The 17785-nt window shown below is 42.8% G+C and overlaps 1 protein-coding gene across 10 annotated transcripts in view; it reads left to right on the top strand.

Annotated features, from left to right (window-relative positions):
* klhl2 (kelch-like family member 2) overlaps positions 1–17785 on the top strand; it is a 160041-nt gene that overhangs the window by 24417 nt on the left and 117839 nt on the right. For 5 of the 10 annotated variants that reach the window (XM_072255916.1, XM_072255920.1, XM_072255926.1 and 2 more), the window contains exons 2-4: positions 10111–10236; positions 13126–13185; positions 13432–13538. The exons of 1 other annotated variant lie outside the window; for it this stretch is intronic. In XM_072255916.1, the coding sequence (XP_072112017.1) occupies positions 10111–10236; positions 13126–13185; positions 13432–13538 (293 nt within the window). Of the gene's footprint in view, positions 1–10110; positions 10237–13125; positions 13186–13431; positions 13539–16415; positions 16436–17785 lie in introns of those variants that run through there. 4 more of the 10 variants (XM_072255918.1, XM_072255921.1, XM_072255922.1 and 1 more) reach the window with 3 other exon arrangements.

The following is a 17785-nucleotide window of genomic DNA, read 5'->3' on the forward strand; positions in this document are numbered from 1 at the left end:
ACTCTATTCCAAAACACAAAAATCTTTTTAAGCCATCTGTTGTTGATCAGCTCTTGTGTTTCAGATCATTGTCTTGTTGCATTATCCAACTTCTATTAAGCTTCAGGTGAAATTCTACTGTAAAGTGTCAACGATTGCAGGCTGTCCAGCCCCAAAGCATGATGCTCCTTCCACCATGTTTCACAGTTAGGATGAGGTTTTGGTGTTGGTGTGCAGTGCCCTTTTTCCTTCAAACATAGCAGTGTGCATTTCTGCCAAGAAGTTCAACTTTGGTCTCACCTGTCCACAGAGCATTGTCCCAGAAGCATTGTGGAACATCCAGGTGGTCTGTGCAAACTTAAGACACATAGCAATGTTTTTTGTTGAGAGCAGTGGTTTCCTCCGTGGTGTCCTTTCATAAACACTATTCTTGTTCAGTGTTTTTCTGGTAGTGGATACATGACCAGAGACTTTGGCAAATTCTAGAGATTTCTGCAGGTCTTTTGCTGTTACCCTTGGGTTCTTTTTCACCTCCTTCAGCATTCATTGATTGGAACACCTGACTCCAAATAGCTTTTTGTAGAAGGCATTAATTAGCCCAGAGGTTCACATACTTTTGTTTGAATCTAGACTGTGAATGTTTAAATTATGTGCTCAGTATTGACAAGAAGGCCAATTGTTTGTGTGTTATTAGTTTAGGCAGATTGCATTTGTCTATGATTGTGACTTAGATGAAGATCAATTCACATTGTATGAGTAATTAATGCAGAAAACCGGGCAACTGCAAAGTGTTCAAAAAGTTGTTCTTGCAACTGTGTATGTCCCCCTATAGAGCCCTGATACTGATCAACAGAAAAAGACTCTTTCATGTCAAAGTGAAAACAGATCTCTACAGTGATTTATATTAATCACAAATATAAAGCACAAAATAATTGCCTAAGTAGTCACCCCACCCCCCACCCAACCACCTTTAATATAACACACCAAATCTTCACTGGTGCAGCCTATTGGTTTTAGAAGTCACATAATTAGTTAAATGGAGATCACCTGTGTGTAGTCAAGGTTTTTCAATTGATTGGAGTAAAAATACACCTCTATCTGGAAGGTCCAACTGCTGAAGAGTCAGTATCCTGGTTAAAAACTACGCCCTGAAGACAAAAAAACACTCCAAGCAAGTCTGAGGTAAAAGTTATTGAAAACTACATCAGGAGATGAATACAAGAAAATTTTCAAGTAACTGAAAATCCTTTGGAGTACAGATAAGTCAATCATCAAGAAATGGAAAGAATATGGCACAGCTGTAAATCTGCCTAGAGCAGGCCGACCTCAAAAACTGAGTGACTGTGCAAGGAGGGGACTAGTGAGGGAGACCACCTAGAGACCTTTGACAACTCTGGAGGAGTTGCAAGTTTCAGAGAGACTGCACATACAGCAACTGTTCCTTGGGTGCTTCTCCAGTTGCAGCTTTATGGGAGAGGGTCTTTATGAAAGGGAAAGACACTGAAATAAATCTCACATGGAATCTCAGCTGGAGTTTTCCAGAAGGCATGTGGGAGTCTCTGAAGTCAGCTGGAAGAAGGTTCTATAGTCTCTTGAGCTTTTTGGCCACCAAACTAAATGCTGTGCTTGGTGTACCCCAAACGCCACACATCATCAAAAACCCACCATCCCTACTGTGAAGCATGGTGGTTGCTGCATCATGCTGTGGGGATGCTTCACTGCAGCAGGTCCTGGAAAGCTTGTGAAGGTAGAAGATAAAACAAATGCAGCAAAATACAGGGAAATCCTGGAGGAAAACCTGATGCAGAGTGCAAGAGAACTGTAACTTAGAAGATTTGTTTTCCAGCAAGACAGTGACCCCAAACATAATGCCGAAGTTCCACAGAAGTGGCTTAAAAACAGCAAAGCTGATGTACTGGAGTGATCTCAAATTAGTAGAGAATTTGTGGCTGGACTTGAAAAGGGCTGTTCACTCATGATCCTCATGCAATCTGACAGAGCTTGGGCAGTTTTGTAAAGAAGAATGGGGAAAAATTGCAGTGTCTAGATGTGCAAAGCTGATAGAGACCTCCACAGAGACTCAAGTCTGTAATTGCTGCCAAAGGTGCATATCGGTGTAGTATGGCAATTATCCCGTATCGGACTGCAAAGCAGTCCAGTGTGTGGTGAAAACTGCCCAGTGGATTATCCGCACCCAATTGCCCACCATTGAGAACATCTACCATAAATGCTGCCTGGGTAGGGTGAAAAGCATTATCAAAGATGCATCTCACCCTAACCATGGACTTCTTACTCTCTTCCCATCCGGTCGCGCTACAGGAGCCTCCGCTCCCGCACCAGCAGGCACAGGAAGAGCTTCTTCCCTGAGGCTGTGACCCTGCTGAACTTCACATCACAGCGCTAAGCAGTATTGCACCCATATTATACTGTCTCAGTACTTCTATATTTTTGTGCTGTAGCACTTACTTTTTATTTGCAGTTATTTTGTAAATAACAATATTCTTTGCATTTCTGGTCAGATGCTAACTGCATTTCATTGACGTAACTGTACTCAGCACAATGACAATAGAGTTGAATCTAATCTACTAAATACTGACTTGAAGGGGATGAATACTTGTGCTATCAGTTATTTTGTGTTGTACATTTGTAATTGATTTAGATCACTTTGTAGAGATGTGTTTTCACTTTGACACGAGTCTTTTTCTGTTGATCAGTGTCAAAAAAGCCAAATTAAGTCCTCTGTGGTTCATTGTTGTTAAACAATAAAACTTGAAAACTTCCAAGGAGGGTGAATACTTTTTATAGGCTCTGTTCATGTATATAATTGTATAATGTATTTAGAAATGAGACAACATTTCTTCGAACCCCGTGTAAAGCACTTAACACACATAGCACATAATAACTCTGGGGGTAAGGATAAAATCTAAAGATGAATCATACATAAAGAACACATTAAAGGGCATAAATTAAATACTGTAAGGTACGGAACAGTTTGACTAGTGACACTTCAAATACCATGTGCCAGGGAGTTCAGAAGCCTAATGGCCTGAGGGAAGAAACTGTTTCTCATCCTGACTGTTCTTGTCTTTATGCATCAGAGTGTCTTAGCTGATTGTGGAAAGTCAAAGAGGATGTTGGATGGGTGGGATCCTTAATACCAAGGGCTCTGCGTATGCAACACTGCTGATAAATGTCCCCGATGGGTGGTTAGGGAGACCCCTATGATCCTTTCAGTTTTCCCACAGTCCTTTGTAGGGATTTCTGGTCCGATGCTTGACTGTTTCCTTACCAGATGGAGATGCAACTTGTCAGGGCATTCTTAATGTTGCTCCTGTGAAAAACAGTTAAGATGGGGGTGGGGGGAGCTTTGCTTGCTTCAATCTTTTTAGGAAGTGGAGCCACCTTGTTCAGGGAGGTGATATTGGGGGACCAGGTGAGGTCATCTGTGATGTGCGCTTCCAGGAACTTGGTGCACTTAACTCTCTCTATGGAGGAGCCATGTATTTCAGGGTTGGATGGTTCATCTGCACCTTCCTGAAGTCCACAATGGTTTCTTTGGTCTTCTTCATGTTGCTCTCATGTTGGTCTCAGACTGAAACAATAGGGTCATTGGGGGCTGTGGGGGTTTGTGAAGGTGCCTCCATGTTCTGTTGGTCAAAGCTAGCATAGAAGGCACTGAGCTCATCTGGGAGCGAAGCCTTGTTCTCACCTATGTCACTTGGTTTGACTTTGTAAGAGTTGATAGCATTCCAACACTGCCACAGATGTCAAGCATCCTTCAGTGGTCCAGTTCTGGTCACCTCACTCTAGGAAGGATGTGGAAGCATTGGGAAGGGTACAGAGGAGATTTACCAGGACGCTGCCTGGTTTAGAAAGTATGCATTATGATCAGAGATTAAGGGAGCTAGGGCTTTACTCTTTGGAGAGAAGGAGGATGAGAGGAGACATGATAGAGGTGTACAAGATAATAAGAGGAATAGATAGAGTGGATAGCCAGCGCCTCTTCCCCAGGGCACCACTGCTCAATACAAGAGGACATGGCTTTAAGGTAAGGGGTGGGAAGTTCAAGGGGGATATTAGAGGAAGGTTTTTTACTCAGAGAGTGGTTGGTGCGTGGAATGCACTGCCTGAGTCAGTGGTGGAGGCAGATACACTTGTGAAGTTTAAGAGACTGCTGGACAGGTTTCTGGAGGAATTTAAGGTGGGGGCTTATATGAGAGGCAGGGTTTAAGGGTCAGCACAACATTGTGGGCTGAAGGGCCTGTACTGTGCTGTACTGTTCTATGTTCTTAAGTTTGGTCTGGAATTGCCACTTCACTCATGAGTTGGCTCCCCAGAGATGGTATTTTACTTGATCGCAGATCTCATGGTTCATCCAGGGTTTCTGGATTATTTTCTGAGGACACACTAGTCTATGACTTTTGATACAGTCCATGACAGCCATGTGTATTTTTTTCTGATCCTCTGAGTCCCAGTCCACCGGCTGAAAGGAATCCCATAGCCACTCCTCTGCCTCCTGCGACCACCTCTTTGTTGTTCTTATCTCAGGAGGTGTGCTCTTTCGCCTCTTTCTGTCTGCAGTCTGGGCATGGAACAGTAGGCATTTCTTATTGTAGAATATCAGTGGTCGAATGTGTTGGGACCCCTGGTGCTGCAGGTTATATGCTGATGATAATTCACTGCCAAGAAGGCCCGCCAGCGCCTTTACTTCCTGAGAAAACTAAAGAAATTTGGCCTGTCCCCTAAAACCCTCACTAGTTTTTTTAGATGCACCATAGAAAGCATTCTTCTAGGGGAAAACACAACCTGGTATGGAAGTTGTCCTGTCCAAGACTGAAAGAAGCTGCAGAAGATCATGAACATGGCATAGCGCAGCGGTCCCCAGGTACCGGGCCGCAAGGCATGCGCTACCGGGCCGCGAGGAAATGATATGATTTGGCGATAGGAGTCAGCTGCACCTTTCCTCATTCCCTGTCACGCCCACTGTTGAGCTTGAACGCACGCGAGGTCATTACCCGCATGTCATCCATGTCAGCGGGGGAATAAGATCAACTCCTCAAGCTTGCAAATGACGACGGGCTGAAAAGTACGTTTGACATAACATCTCTGCTGGCATTCCGGATCAAAGTCAAGGCTAAATATCCTGAGATGGTCAGGAAAGCACTGAAAACGTTGCTTCCATTTCCAACATATCTCTGCAATGAATGCAACGAAAACTAAATTGCGGAATAGACTGGACATAAGGAACCTCGTTCGAGTATCGCTGTCTCCCATCACCCCTCGATGGGACAGTCTCATTGCAGGAAAACAAGCCCAGGGCTTCCACTGATTCAGTGATATTGGTCCGTTGCAATGATTTTATATTTTCATACGAGGAAAATATGCGCTGTGTGTTTAATATCCAAACGTTACTTAAAATACAATTTTTCTTTAAATGATAATATCGAACCTGCCTCTACCACTTCTACTGGAAGTTCGTTCAACACTCTTCAAGCTCCCCGGTCCTCCCCTGATATTTGTCTTATCACTATATTCATGCAAGGAAAATATGCGCAGTGTGTTTAATATTAAATTCGTTAGATAAACCCTTTTAGAAACGAAATTGAGCGTATTAGCCACTTATCACCTATATTCCAGTTGTGATTAACACCCCCCCACCCCCCTGCTGCCGCCGTCAACAGAATCAGCAAAAACAATTTTTAAGAAATCGGCACATAAACGCATGCGCAAGTTATGCATGCGCACTGGTGCGAGCACAAGGCTTCATGGTCATTGTAGTCTTTCTCGGGGTAAACCCAACGTATTTGACTGCTACTCTTGTACGTTGGCAACCCTCTTCTCCCCCCCCAGTCGGCCGATCTGCAAGAATATTGTCAATATGAAACCGGTCGTCAGTACGAAAAAGGTTGGGGATCCCTGGCGTAGCACATCACACCAACCAATCTTCCGTCCGTGGACTCACTTGACACCGTATGCTGTCAGCGCAGTGCTGCCAGGATAATCAAGGACACGACCCACCCAGCCAACACAGTTTTCGTCCCTCTTCCCTCTGGGAGAAGGTTCAGGAGCTTGAAGACTCGTACGGCCAGATTTGGGAACAGCTTCTTTCCAACTGTGATAAGACTGCTGAATGGATTCTGACCCGGATCTGGGCCGTACCCTCCAAATATACGGACCTGCCTCTCGGTTTATTTTGCTTTACCTTACTTCCGATTTTTCTATTTTCTATTTATGATTTATAATTAAAATTTTTTAATATTTGCTAATTTTAACTATTTTTAATATTTAATATTTGTAATCCAGGGAGAGTGAAGCGCAGAATCAAATATCGCTGTGATGATTGTACTTTCTAGTACCAATTGTTTGGCGACAATAAAGTATAAAGTAATTGGGTAGGGATTTCTTCAAACAAGCCAGAATGGAGTCTCTGACTGTGATTTGGAATGCATTGGGGTGGACTGTTTCTTCTTTGATAATGGCAGCAGTCAATATGGTAATGCCTTAGTAACATCGGTTTTTGGTGGTATGTAAACGGTGGTCAGGTTCATGGTGGAAAACTATTGGTAAGTAGAATGGTTGGCAGCTATTTGTTAGATGTTCCACGTCATGGGACCAAGAGTCTGACAAAACAGTCACGTCCAAGCACCGCAAAGAGTTTATCATGACCCCCATTTTTTTGTCTTCCCTGAATCAGCAGTTCAGTCCACCCTGTGTATCAAGAAGCATTCCAGTCTTGCTGATCTCTGTGGACATGCCAGATGCAGCTATTTCTCTCTGAAACACAGAGCACAATAGTTCTTCATTTCCCTCCCATGTAGCAATCTTGTCTTGTTCTCTAGCAACTGTACATTTACCAGGAAGATGCTGGGTTGAAGGAATTTATTCCTCTGACTTAGCCTGGCTTGGAGTCCTCATCATCTCCCTCTCTTCCGGCCTTGGAGCTGTATCTTCATCCACTTAAAGGTACATGCTTGTTTGAGAGTTAAATACACTGATTCGGTCAGAAGACTGTGAAATTGCTTGCTTGTTAAGGTTGTTCAAAATTGCTTTGCACACAGGCTGCAGATTGTGGTGAGAGTAATTCAAAGGAGGGGCATTTAGAAGTTTTGTAAGCAGCCCACAACACATCACTGGCACCATCTTTCCACAATTGTGAGCAGTTTTTGGCCCTTTATTTCAGAAGAGATATGCTGGCATTGGAGAGGATCCAGAGGAGGTTCATGAGAATGTTCCCGCAAATGCAAGGGTTAACAAATGAGTTTTTGTCTCTGTGTTGGTACTGGCTGGGAGTTTGGATGATGGGGGGGGGGGGGGTGTCGCAGGGGAAGGAGTCATGTTGAAATATTTTGAAAATCCAAGATGAAAGGCCAAGGGTGTGAAGATAATTCTGATAGTAGGAAGGCTAGGACCAAAGGGCACAGGCTCTGAATAGAGGGGCATCCATTTAGAACAGGGGTGAGTTGGGATTTCTTTAGCTAGAGGGTGGTGAATCTGTGGAATTCATTGCCACAGATGGCAGTGGAAGGCAAGTTATTAGATATGTGTAAAGTATAAATGGATAAGTTCTTGATTAGTCAGGGCATCAAATGTTACCGGGAGAAAGCAGGAGAATGGGGTTAAGAGGGATAATAAATCAGCCATGATGGAATGACAGCAGATTTGATGGACAGAATGGCTTAATTTTACTCCTTTGTCTTGTGTACTTGAGGGGTAGAGATGAATAGAGTGAATGGGCAAACAGTGGCAAAAGGTGCAAATTGAAAAATGTAGAGCGTGGAAAAGTGAGGGATGGAAGAGTGCTGGTGTTCAGGGGGGCATTGATATCCCAGATGAAAATCATGCAGATGCAGCAGGCAGTTAAACACAGATGAGAGGCCTTAATTACAAGAAGATTTGAGTATAAGAATAAAGATATCTTGCTACAATTGTGTTGGGCCGGAGGAAGACCAAATCTGGATTGTGTGGAGATCTGTTCTGTCTACCCGGAGGAGGATGAACTAACGTTGGAGAAATGCAATGAACAGTCACCAAATTGATTCTGGTGTTTCTCATAAGAAAGCAGATTGTGCTTAAACATTTTAGTGTTTAGCAGAATGGAAGGTGATTTACTTTAAAATGTACACAATTCTTGTAGGACTTAATAAGACCATAGACACAGGAGCAGAATTAGGCCATTTGGTTTATTGAGTCTGCTTAACTATGGCTGATTTGTTACCCCTCTCAACCCCATTCTCCTGCCTTCTCTCCGTAACCTTTGACACCATTACTAAGCAAAATCCTATCAAACTTTGCTTTAACTTTCAAGAGGACCACAACCTTATCGTAGGGTTTGGAGGCTTGTGTGCCTCATTGACCTGGAGGGCTATGCTGGCTTGCTATGCTTTGACTTTTGGTAGGGTTGCCTATGCCAAACAGGTCCAAGGGTAGATGGCAGACTAAAAGTGGTCCACTGGTCCTCGAGGTTCGGGGGTTCAGCTCAGGGATAACAACTCCGACTGGTAAAACAAAATTGTTACAGAAACAGCAATGAAAAATCCTTCTGCATTTGAGTGTGATGGTATTCCTGAATCTCCACCCGGGACTTGCACGACTGATAGTAGTGAAAGCCAATCTGCTGACACAATGAAGGAAGCCCTGAACACCACTGGAGATGGAGGACCTTCAAGCCTGCCCTAAACATCAGTGGTGTAACGGGCAGCAACTAACTCTGCTTTAAATATACTCAGTGACTTGGCCTGCAGAGCGTTCCACAAATTCACGATTATCTGGCTTAAGAAATTCCTCGTCATCTCTCTACTAAATGGATGTCCCTCTATTCTGAAGCTGTGCCTCTGGTCCGAGAGTCCCCCACTATAGGGAACATGCTCTCCATATCTAGGCCTTTCAATATTCTGTAGTTTTATAGGTTTGTTCAATAACATAAATGCTGAGTTGATTTCCTGTGGTTACTGAGTCTCGAACCAAGGACTACAGCCTCAAAATAAGAACATGGCAGGGTTGCGAAGTTTCCTCATCCAAGGGACAATGAAGGTTTGGAATTCTCTACCCAAGAGGACAGTCAAAATTTTAGCTGTTGAGTACATTGAATATTCAGTTTGAAAATTTTAGATCATAGTTGATCAAGGCGTAAGGAGACAATATAGGAAAGAGGCAGTTGAAAGATCTTACTGAATACTGGAGCAAGCATAAGAAGCAGAATAGGCTATTGTTCTATATTTTTCTTTGTTCTTCTGCTCTGTGAGGAAGGTAAGTTCTGGGAAAGTTGTAATCAGTTATGTTGGCAATACTGTAGTTCTGGGAGATGGTTAGTTGCAGGTGATGTATGATCTTGGGTGGGAGAGAAATGGGAATTATTTTAATGATGGAGAATGTACTTTTCCCAAGGTATGTATTTTGATGACTTATTATCTTTCATTTCCTCTACTCCCTGGACAAAGAAATTGAAATGTAAAATGTAATTTTATGTTTTTATATGAACACTTAAGAAAAATCTAAACTGGGAGTGCACATCTGATGAGATTAATATCCACACAGCAAAATCTAATTAATTTGATTTTGAGATGAAATCGATTTTCTTCGTGCCAGGTAAAATGACAGGTTATATTCGTATTGTTTCCTTAACATTGTAAAGATCTCCCAGAGTGATTTACATAACTGTTAGCAGGCAAAATGCATTGTTGCACCACATAGAAGCATTAGGATACGTGGCCAAAAGCTTGGTCAGAGTTTTGACTTCAAAGAGCATATCTGGAGGCCAAGAGGTATGGTCCCCAGGCAGCTTGGGTATGACCACCACTGGTGAGTAAAAAAAATTAGGGGTATGCAAGAGGTTGGAACAACACGAACTGAGCTGAATGATGTAATTTTGCTTTTTTTTTAAAAAACCTTTGGGTACCATTCTATTTTTTGGGTATTTATGGTGCAGCCTAAATGTATACATTTCTTCATACATTTAAACTTTTTAGGATTTCTTTCCTAAAATAGCTCTTAGTAATTGCACCTGACAATAATGGTCATCATTTGAAGGTGCATATGGTGATCAACTTTAGAGTAATCACATTTAAGCTCAAGCTTATTGAACAGTCATTCTTCATTCGTGAACAGATAGTTAATCCTAAATCTTGCTTACAGGTGCACAAAATTATGCCAACATAAACGCCATGATCCAAAGGATGATGTTTCTGAGAAACAGTGTCCAGTTACTGTGAATCCTCGTCACCTGAAAAAAGCTTTTAAAGTTATGAATGAACTGAGAAGGTATGAACTAGATTAATCTTCTCCATGGGTAGCTTGTGTCTGGATATCCATTGTGGTGTCAGTTGTTGAACCGAATTGCAAAGACTAAAAAAGCAAATTGCATTTCTATAGTCAAGCAATCTGCTGCCAGGTTTACTGTTTAGTACTGTCATGCAGTCATGGAAATATCTATTTTTACTTGTTCCTTCCCTTCTTTGTCTTATAGTGGTATCTACTCTGATTCACTGGAGGCCTGGAGCTCAGTGAGGAATTAAGAGAATTAGCTCTTTGTGTGCTGCTTAGTAGTGACAACTGTAATATGAACAGTTGGCTAGTTTATAAGAAGTACAAAATCCTATGTATTTTATTTAATTCAACAAAAACTACTTTTCTGGTAATGATTTTAAACAGATTATTCTTTTGACCTCTTCATTATTACGAGACATTTACACACCAAATTTAAACACTGTTTGATTCAAACTTCCTCCTTCCTTTCTTCAGCTGACCACATAACAATATTGTTCTGTTTCCTTCTCCTGTGTACTCATCATCCAAAAGCAGATACATATTCACCTTGTAGTACCAACTTCCATGATGTAACCGTTCCATGGAGATACTCGTTTCTTCACAATTACTCTTTGGATTTATTTGCAATAATCTAATACCAATGGTACTGAGTTCTGCTGTTAGCAGTGTGAAAATCTCTTCTTGTTTACTACACTATTAAATCGTTCTGTAATCTCAGGATTAGTATTAGCTGGCACCCTCCAATATTTTCCCCTTTGAATGAGCAGATTGGAACTCTTTTTGCTCTAATTTGATACGTGTAGCTCCTCAGTTTTGCTGTCATGTTCGTGAATTCTATTTATCCATAATAAGTTTTCAGACATTCATCTTGTGGGAGAAAAGATTCTGTTTTATTGCTTACAGAGTAGGTGCACTGAGCAGTAGTTTTTTCCCTCTGCAGAACCTGTTATTCATGTCAGTCTTTGGGGTTCTATCTTATATTCTGCATATTATTAAATGAAAGCCAGATCTTTCTCCAGGGAATTCAGTTATGTGTGGGTAAAGGAACTATCTCAATGGGAATGAAGTTCAAGGCAAAGGTTAACTGCATCTTGTGCATGTTTCTGAGTGGGAGAGAAATCAAACATATCTTGGTGACTCATTGAAATTTATTTTGACAATGTTGTCAGATATTTTAAGTGTTCAGATTCCTACTATTTTTGCCTCAAATCTCCTGGAAAATTGGAATTATAATCTAACAAATGAAAGTGTTTTTTATTCTTCTTTCTAAGTAGAATAGTTAGTAGGATCTCAAACTTCTATCAACTAAATGTCATGGAAGTGTGTCAATGTTCCAGATGTTATACAGTAGCATTTTTCTGGGTTATAGCACTGACACCTCATGTGATTTGAAATGTGTTTTGTAAATATGTCCCTGATATGTGAATTTCTCTAATGTCTTGTTTGTGAAGTGTTTTGTAAAATATGAGAATGCTGGAAGTGCACAGCAGGTAAATAGGTATCTTGGTTTTTTGAATCTTGATTTGAGGTCAAGCAGTATCCGAGAAGAGAGCAACGGAACTAGTTTTGAGCTCTTGGCAAAATACAGCTATTTACCAAGTCATGTCTTTCTATGTAGAAAATAGGAATAGATGGATATCTCTCCATGCAATTTTGTATATCATTTCTCTTGAAAATTATGGGAGAAAAATTATTGCCCTGACCCCTTTTAATATTCTGGAATTGGAATGGATTTATTACTGTCACAACAGTTGATGTAGAGTGAAAAGCTTGTCCTGCACACTGTGCAAACAGATGAATTCATTGCACAGTTCGCTGAGGTTGTACAAGGTAAAACATAAACAGAAGGCAGAATAAAGTGTGATAGTTGCAGAGGAAGTGCAGTGCGGGTAGACAGTAATGTACTATTTCATAACAAGATAGACAGATTGTGAGCTCAAGGGTCCATCCTATCTTACAATAGTAGGATAGAAGCTGTCCTTGACCCTAGTGGTAAATGCTTTCAGGCTTTTGTATCATCTGTCTGATGGAAGGGGGGAAGTGGCGGGAGACGAGCGTATGTGGGCTATTTTACTGAGATAGTGAGAAGTGTAGTCAGAGACCATAGAGGGGAGGCTGGTTTCTGTGATGTGATATGCGTAGTATAACTCTGCAGTTTCCTCTGGCCACAGGCAAAGCCGTAGCCATACCAAGCCAAGATGCATCTACATAAGATGCTTTGGTGTATCAATGAAATTCACTAAGAGTCAGAGACTTGCCAGATTTCTTTTGCTGCCTGAGGAAGTAAAGGCTTTGGTGGGCTTTCATGGACGTGACATCTGTGTGGTTGGACCGGGGCAGGCTGTTGGTGATGTTCACTTCTTGGAACCTGGAGCTCCAGTTCTCTCAGCCTCAGCGCGGTCGACATTGATAGGGGCGCTGCTGCAGTTCCTGAAGCCAATCACCAGTTCCTTTGTTTTGCTGACATCGGGGGAAAGATCGTTGTCATGACACCATGTCACTAAGCTCTCTATTTCCTTCCTGTACGCTGACTCATCATTATGTGAGATATGGCCCACTATGTCACTATCATCTTCAAACTTGTAGATGGGGTTAGAGGAGAATCTAGCCTTGCATTCACAATTTGTACAGGGAGTAGAGAGGGGCAGCAACACCTCTGCCATGAGTATTCTGAACCAGTCTTTAGAATAATCATGGTAGAAGTGTTGCTACCCATCCTTCATGATTGCAGTGGTTTGGTCAGGAAGTGAAGGATACGATTGTAGAGGGAGGTGTTGACTCCCTGGTCTTGAGTCTGGTGCTGAATTTGCTTGGAATTATAGTATTGAAGGTGGAGCTGTAGTCAATAAGCAATCATCTAACATAGATGTCTTTACTGTCCAGATGCTCCAGAGATGAGTGTAAGGCCAAGGAGATGGCATCCGCTGTAGACCTGTTTCGGCGGTAGGTGAATTGGAGTGAACTGATATATCTTTGGCTTAACTTTCCCTTCAGAAATATTCTGATCATAATAATCAATTTCAGTATTTTTAGCTTAATTTCTAGACCAAACTCTGAAAGCCCCAAATGTGGGTTTTTCCGTACTTGTTGTAAATTCGTATCCAGGAAGTTGCAGGATGGAGTTGATTATAGCGCTGTGTTTAATGTTGAACATTTTCTTCAATTAATCTCCACTGTGCTCTCTTACAGTCAGAATCTTTTGTGTGATGTAACACTTGTAGCTGAAGATACCGAGATCCCGGCTCACAGAGTCGTTCTGGCAGCCTGCAGTCCATACTTCCATGCAATGTTTACAGGTATTGTAGCACCAGCTAGTGGTGGGTGTTTTGCATGTGATTTGATATGGTCAGTGGCACCTAGTGGTGTGTGTTTTGCATGTGATTAATATGGTCAGTGGCACCTAGTGGTGCGTATTTTGCATGTGATTAATATGGTCAGTGGCACCTAGTGGTACGTGTTTTGCATGTGATTAATATGGTCAGTGGCACCTAGTGGTGCGTGTTTTGCATGTGATTAATATGGTCAGTGGCACCTAGTGTTGTTGGTTTAGAGACTCAGTCCTCTAGCATATGCCTTCGCACAATTGGTCTTTTAATTTTTCTCTTGGGGAAAAATGTTCATGCCAGAGTGGAATTTAGATATTTCCCAAATAGAGGAAACGTTTGCAATCAGATCAATACAAGCAGCTCTGCTACAGCTTCAATGGGATTGGCTCAGAAGTAGCAAAAATGGTCTATTATTTGATCTTGTCTGTGATACCCTCCATGATAATCAACTTGTAGGTGCTTTTTGGCTTTCTTCATTCCCTTGCCCAGGGTGCCAACCACGAATGAACATTAGCCTGTTCAAACTTATTGATTTGTAATGTAGAATAAACCAAAGTGTAACAAGAGTGATGGTAAGGCCATTAATCTGGTTTCAAATATTTTGCTTCTATAACTGCTTGTTGAGAGGTTCTCTTGGCAAGATTTAAATTGATGAGGATGACAACTGAAATGGATGGCTGTTCAGTGCAATCTATCTGTGTTTAACCAGCCTCCTTGCTGCCGGTGGGAGGTGCTCGAGTCTTGGGTCCCATGCTGCAAGGTTCGGTTGCCTTGGCAGCTTGTGGCGCTGGACTTTCCTTCAGCTGTTGTTTGATGTTTCTTGTCTTTGGCACTGAACGTGCTTTACCTGATTGATGACTTTTGAGGATGTAACAAAGCACATTGATGAAGATAGAGCAGTGGATGTAGTGTATATGGATTTCAGTAAGGCATTTGATGAGGTTCCCCATGCAAGGCTCCTTCAGAAAGTAAGGAGGCATGGGATCCAAAGAGACCTTGCTTAGTAGATCCAATATTGGCTTGCCAACAGAAGGCAAAGGGTGGTTGTAGATGGTTCATAGGTACATGGAGGTTGGTGACCTGTGGTGTTCCGCTGGGATCTGTTCTGGGACCCCTCCTCTTTGTGATTTTTATAAATAACCTGGATGAGGAAGCAGAAGGGTGGGTCAGTAAGTCTGCTGATGACACAAAAGTTGGGGGCGTTGTGGATAGTCTGGAGTGTTGTCAGAGATTATGGTGGGACATCAATAAGATGCAGAATTGGGCTGAGAAGTGGCAGATGGAGTTCAACTCAGATAAGTGTGAAGTGGTTCATTTTGGTAGGTCAAATTTGAAAACAGTATATGATATTAATGGTAAGACTCTTGACAGTGTGAAGGATCAGAGAGATCTTGGGGCCCATATCCGTAGGACACTCAAAGTTGCTGTGCAGGTTGGCAGTGTTGTTTAGAAGGCGTATGGTGTGTTGGCCTCCATCAACCGTGGGACTGAGTTCAAGAGCCATGAGGTAATGATACAGCTATATAAGACCTTAGTTAGACTCCACTTGGAGGACTGTGTTCTGTTCTGGTCACCTCACTACAGGAAGGATGTGGATACTATATAGAGAATGCAGAGGAGATTTACTAGGATGTTGCCTGGATTGGAGATCATGCCTTATGAGAATAGGTTGAGTGAACTTGGCTTCTTCTCCTTGGAGCGACAGAGAGTGAGAGGTGACTGGATAGAAGTGTATAAGATGATGAGAGATATTGATCGTGCAGATAGCCAGAGGCTTTTTCTTAGGGCTGAAATGGCTAACACGAGAGGGCATAATTTTAAGGTGCTTGGAAGTAGGTACTGAGGGGATCGTAAACACAAAATAATGTGCAGATGCTGGGGTCAAAGCAACACTCAGCAGGTCGGGCAGCATCCGTGGAAACGATGAGTCAATATTTCGGGCCGGAACTCTTCGTCAGGACTGAAGAACGAAGGGGCAGAGGCCCTATAAAGAAGGTGGGGTGAGGGTGGGAAGAAGAAGGCTGGTAGGTTCCAGGTGAAAAACCAGTAAGGAGAAAGATAAAGGGGTGGGGGAGGGGAAGCAGGGAGGTGATAGGCGGGAAAGGTGAAGAAGAAATGGGGGAAAACACAATGGGTAGTAGAAGGAGGCGGAACCATGAGGGAGGTGATAGGCAGCTGGGGGAGGGGGCAGAGTGAAATAGGGATAAGGGGACCGCTTCATCGAGCACCTCCGCTCCGTCCACCACAACAAACAGGATCTCCCGGTAGCCACCCACTTCAACTCTGCTTCCCATTCCCATTCGGATATATCCATACATGGCTTCTTCTACTGCCATGATGAGGCTAAACTCAGGTTGGAGGAGCAACACCTCATATACCGTCTAGGTAGTCTCCAGCCCCTTGGTATGAACATAGAATTCTCCAACTTCCGGTAATTGCCTCCACCTCCCTTCCCCTATCCCTGTTTCATTCTGCCCCCTCCCCCAGCTGCCTATCACCTCCCTCATGGTTCCGCCTCCTTCTACTACCCGTTGTGTTTTCCCCTTTTCCTCCTTCACCTTTCCTGCTTATCCCTTCTACTACCCATAGTATTTAACCTCATTTCTTCTTCACCTTTCCTGCCTATCCCTTCCCTGCTTCCCCTCCCTCACCCCTTTATCTTTCCCCTTACTGGTTTTTCACCTGGAACCTACCAGCCTTCTCCTTCCCACCCTCCCCCCACCTTCTTTATAAGGCCTCTGCCCCTTCCCTCTTCAATCCTGACAAAGGGTTCCGGCTGGAAACGTTGACTGATCGTTTCCATGGATGCTGCCCGACCTGCTGAGTTCCTCCAGCGTGTTGTGAGTGGTGCTGAGGGGATGTCAGGGGTAAGTTTTTCCACACAGAGTGTGGTGGGTGCATGGAATGCACTGCCAGCGAAGGTGCTCGAGGCAGATACAATAAGTTCCTTTAAGACACTCTTAGATAGGTACATGGAGCTCAGAAAAATAAAGAACTATGTGGAAGGGAGATTCTAGGCAGTCTCTAGAGTAGGTTACATGGTCAGCACAACATTGTGAGCCAAAGGGCCTGTAATGTGCTGTGGATTTCTATGTTTCTATTTGCGCGATTTGATCAAGGTGCTTCGAAACGTAACTGAATCTACAGCTTTGGCCTGCAGACATCGATGCAGTGCTGAGCCGATTGAATCGGTGGCAGTGACCACCAGGACAGCCTTCAATTGCCGCAGTGGCTCACGGCTTTTGGGGACTCTGTGGTATGAAGTTTAATGTTCTTTGTGTTGTTTGTTTGCTTTTTGATGTTTGCACGATTTGTTCTTTTTTGCACGCGTGGTGGTCTTGTTGTGTAGGGTTTTTCTTTAAGTGGGTTCTGTGTGTTTCTGTGGGTACCTGCAAGAAGGTGAATCTCAAATTTGTATACTGTGTACATTAGTAATGGTAATTTGAATTGCATTGTAATGTTTTTCATTGTGAATACCGTTTCAGACATTTGAGTAGTGTTCTTAAGTTGTTAACTCTCAAAGATCTGAGTCCAGTTGACTGAATTAGTAGCAGTGTAGGCACAATGCTGCTATTCTGGAAAATCACTCCACTTTTTAAGGATCTGTTTTGAAACATGATGAAAGAAAAACATTCACCTTTGGGTTTGCATTCCATCTGTCAAATGGAAGAAAAATTATTCATTATTTAGGAGGCTTCCGTCCGCACACAATTTTGATGCAAGTTGCATAAATCCAAAAAGACGTAGTTGGGAATGAAAGTTTGCACCAAAGACACACGTTACTAGAGCTGCAATGCGCTGGAGGAACTCAGCATCTGTAGGAGGGGTTGGGATTGCTGATGTTTTCAATTGTAATGCTGCATCTGGACTGTGATTGGAGAGGAGAAATAGCCAGTTTGCTGAGAGTGGTGAATTCTGAGGCAGTAGGTGTTTGGTGAAAGATGATGGGCAGTTTGAGCCAGGTGAGGGACGGTGAGGGGGAGGGTGGTGAAGAGCAGAACTATGAGCTACCTGGAATTACTTACACACACACACACACACACACACACACACACACAGACACACAGACACACACACACACACCTAACTACATCTATTTTGTCTGCCTCTGTTGGCCTTCCACCTGCCTCTATCTGTAAAATGAACCAGAAGTCTTATTTTTGTGTGAGGGTGATCATAGTGTTACTAAATTCCAGTGACTGAGTTTGTATCAGTTG

The sequence above is a fragment of the Mobula birostris genome, chromosome 4 (genome assembly GCF_030028105.1).
Source record: "Mobula birostris isolate sMobBir1 chromosome 4, sMobBir1.hap1, whole genome shotgun sequence".
Taxonomy (NCBI): domain Eukaryota; kingdom Metazoa; phylum Chordata; class Chondrichthyes; order Myliobatiformes; family Myliobatidae; genus Mobula; species Mobula birostris.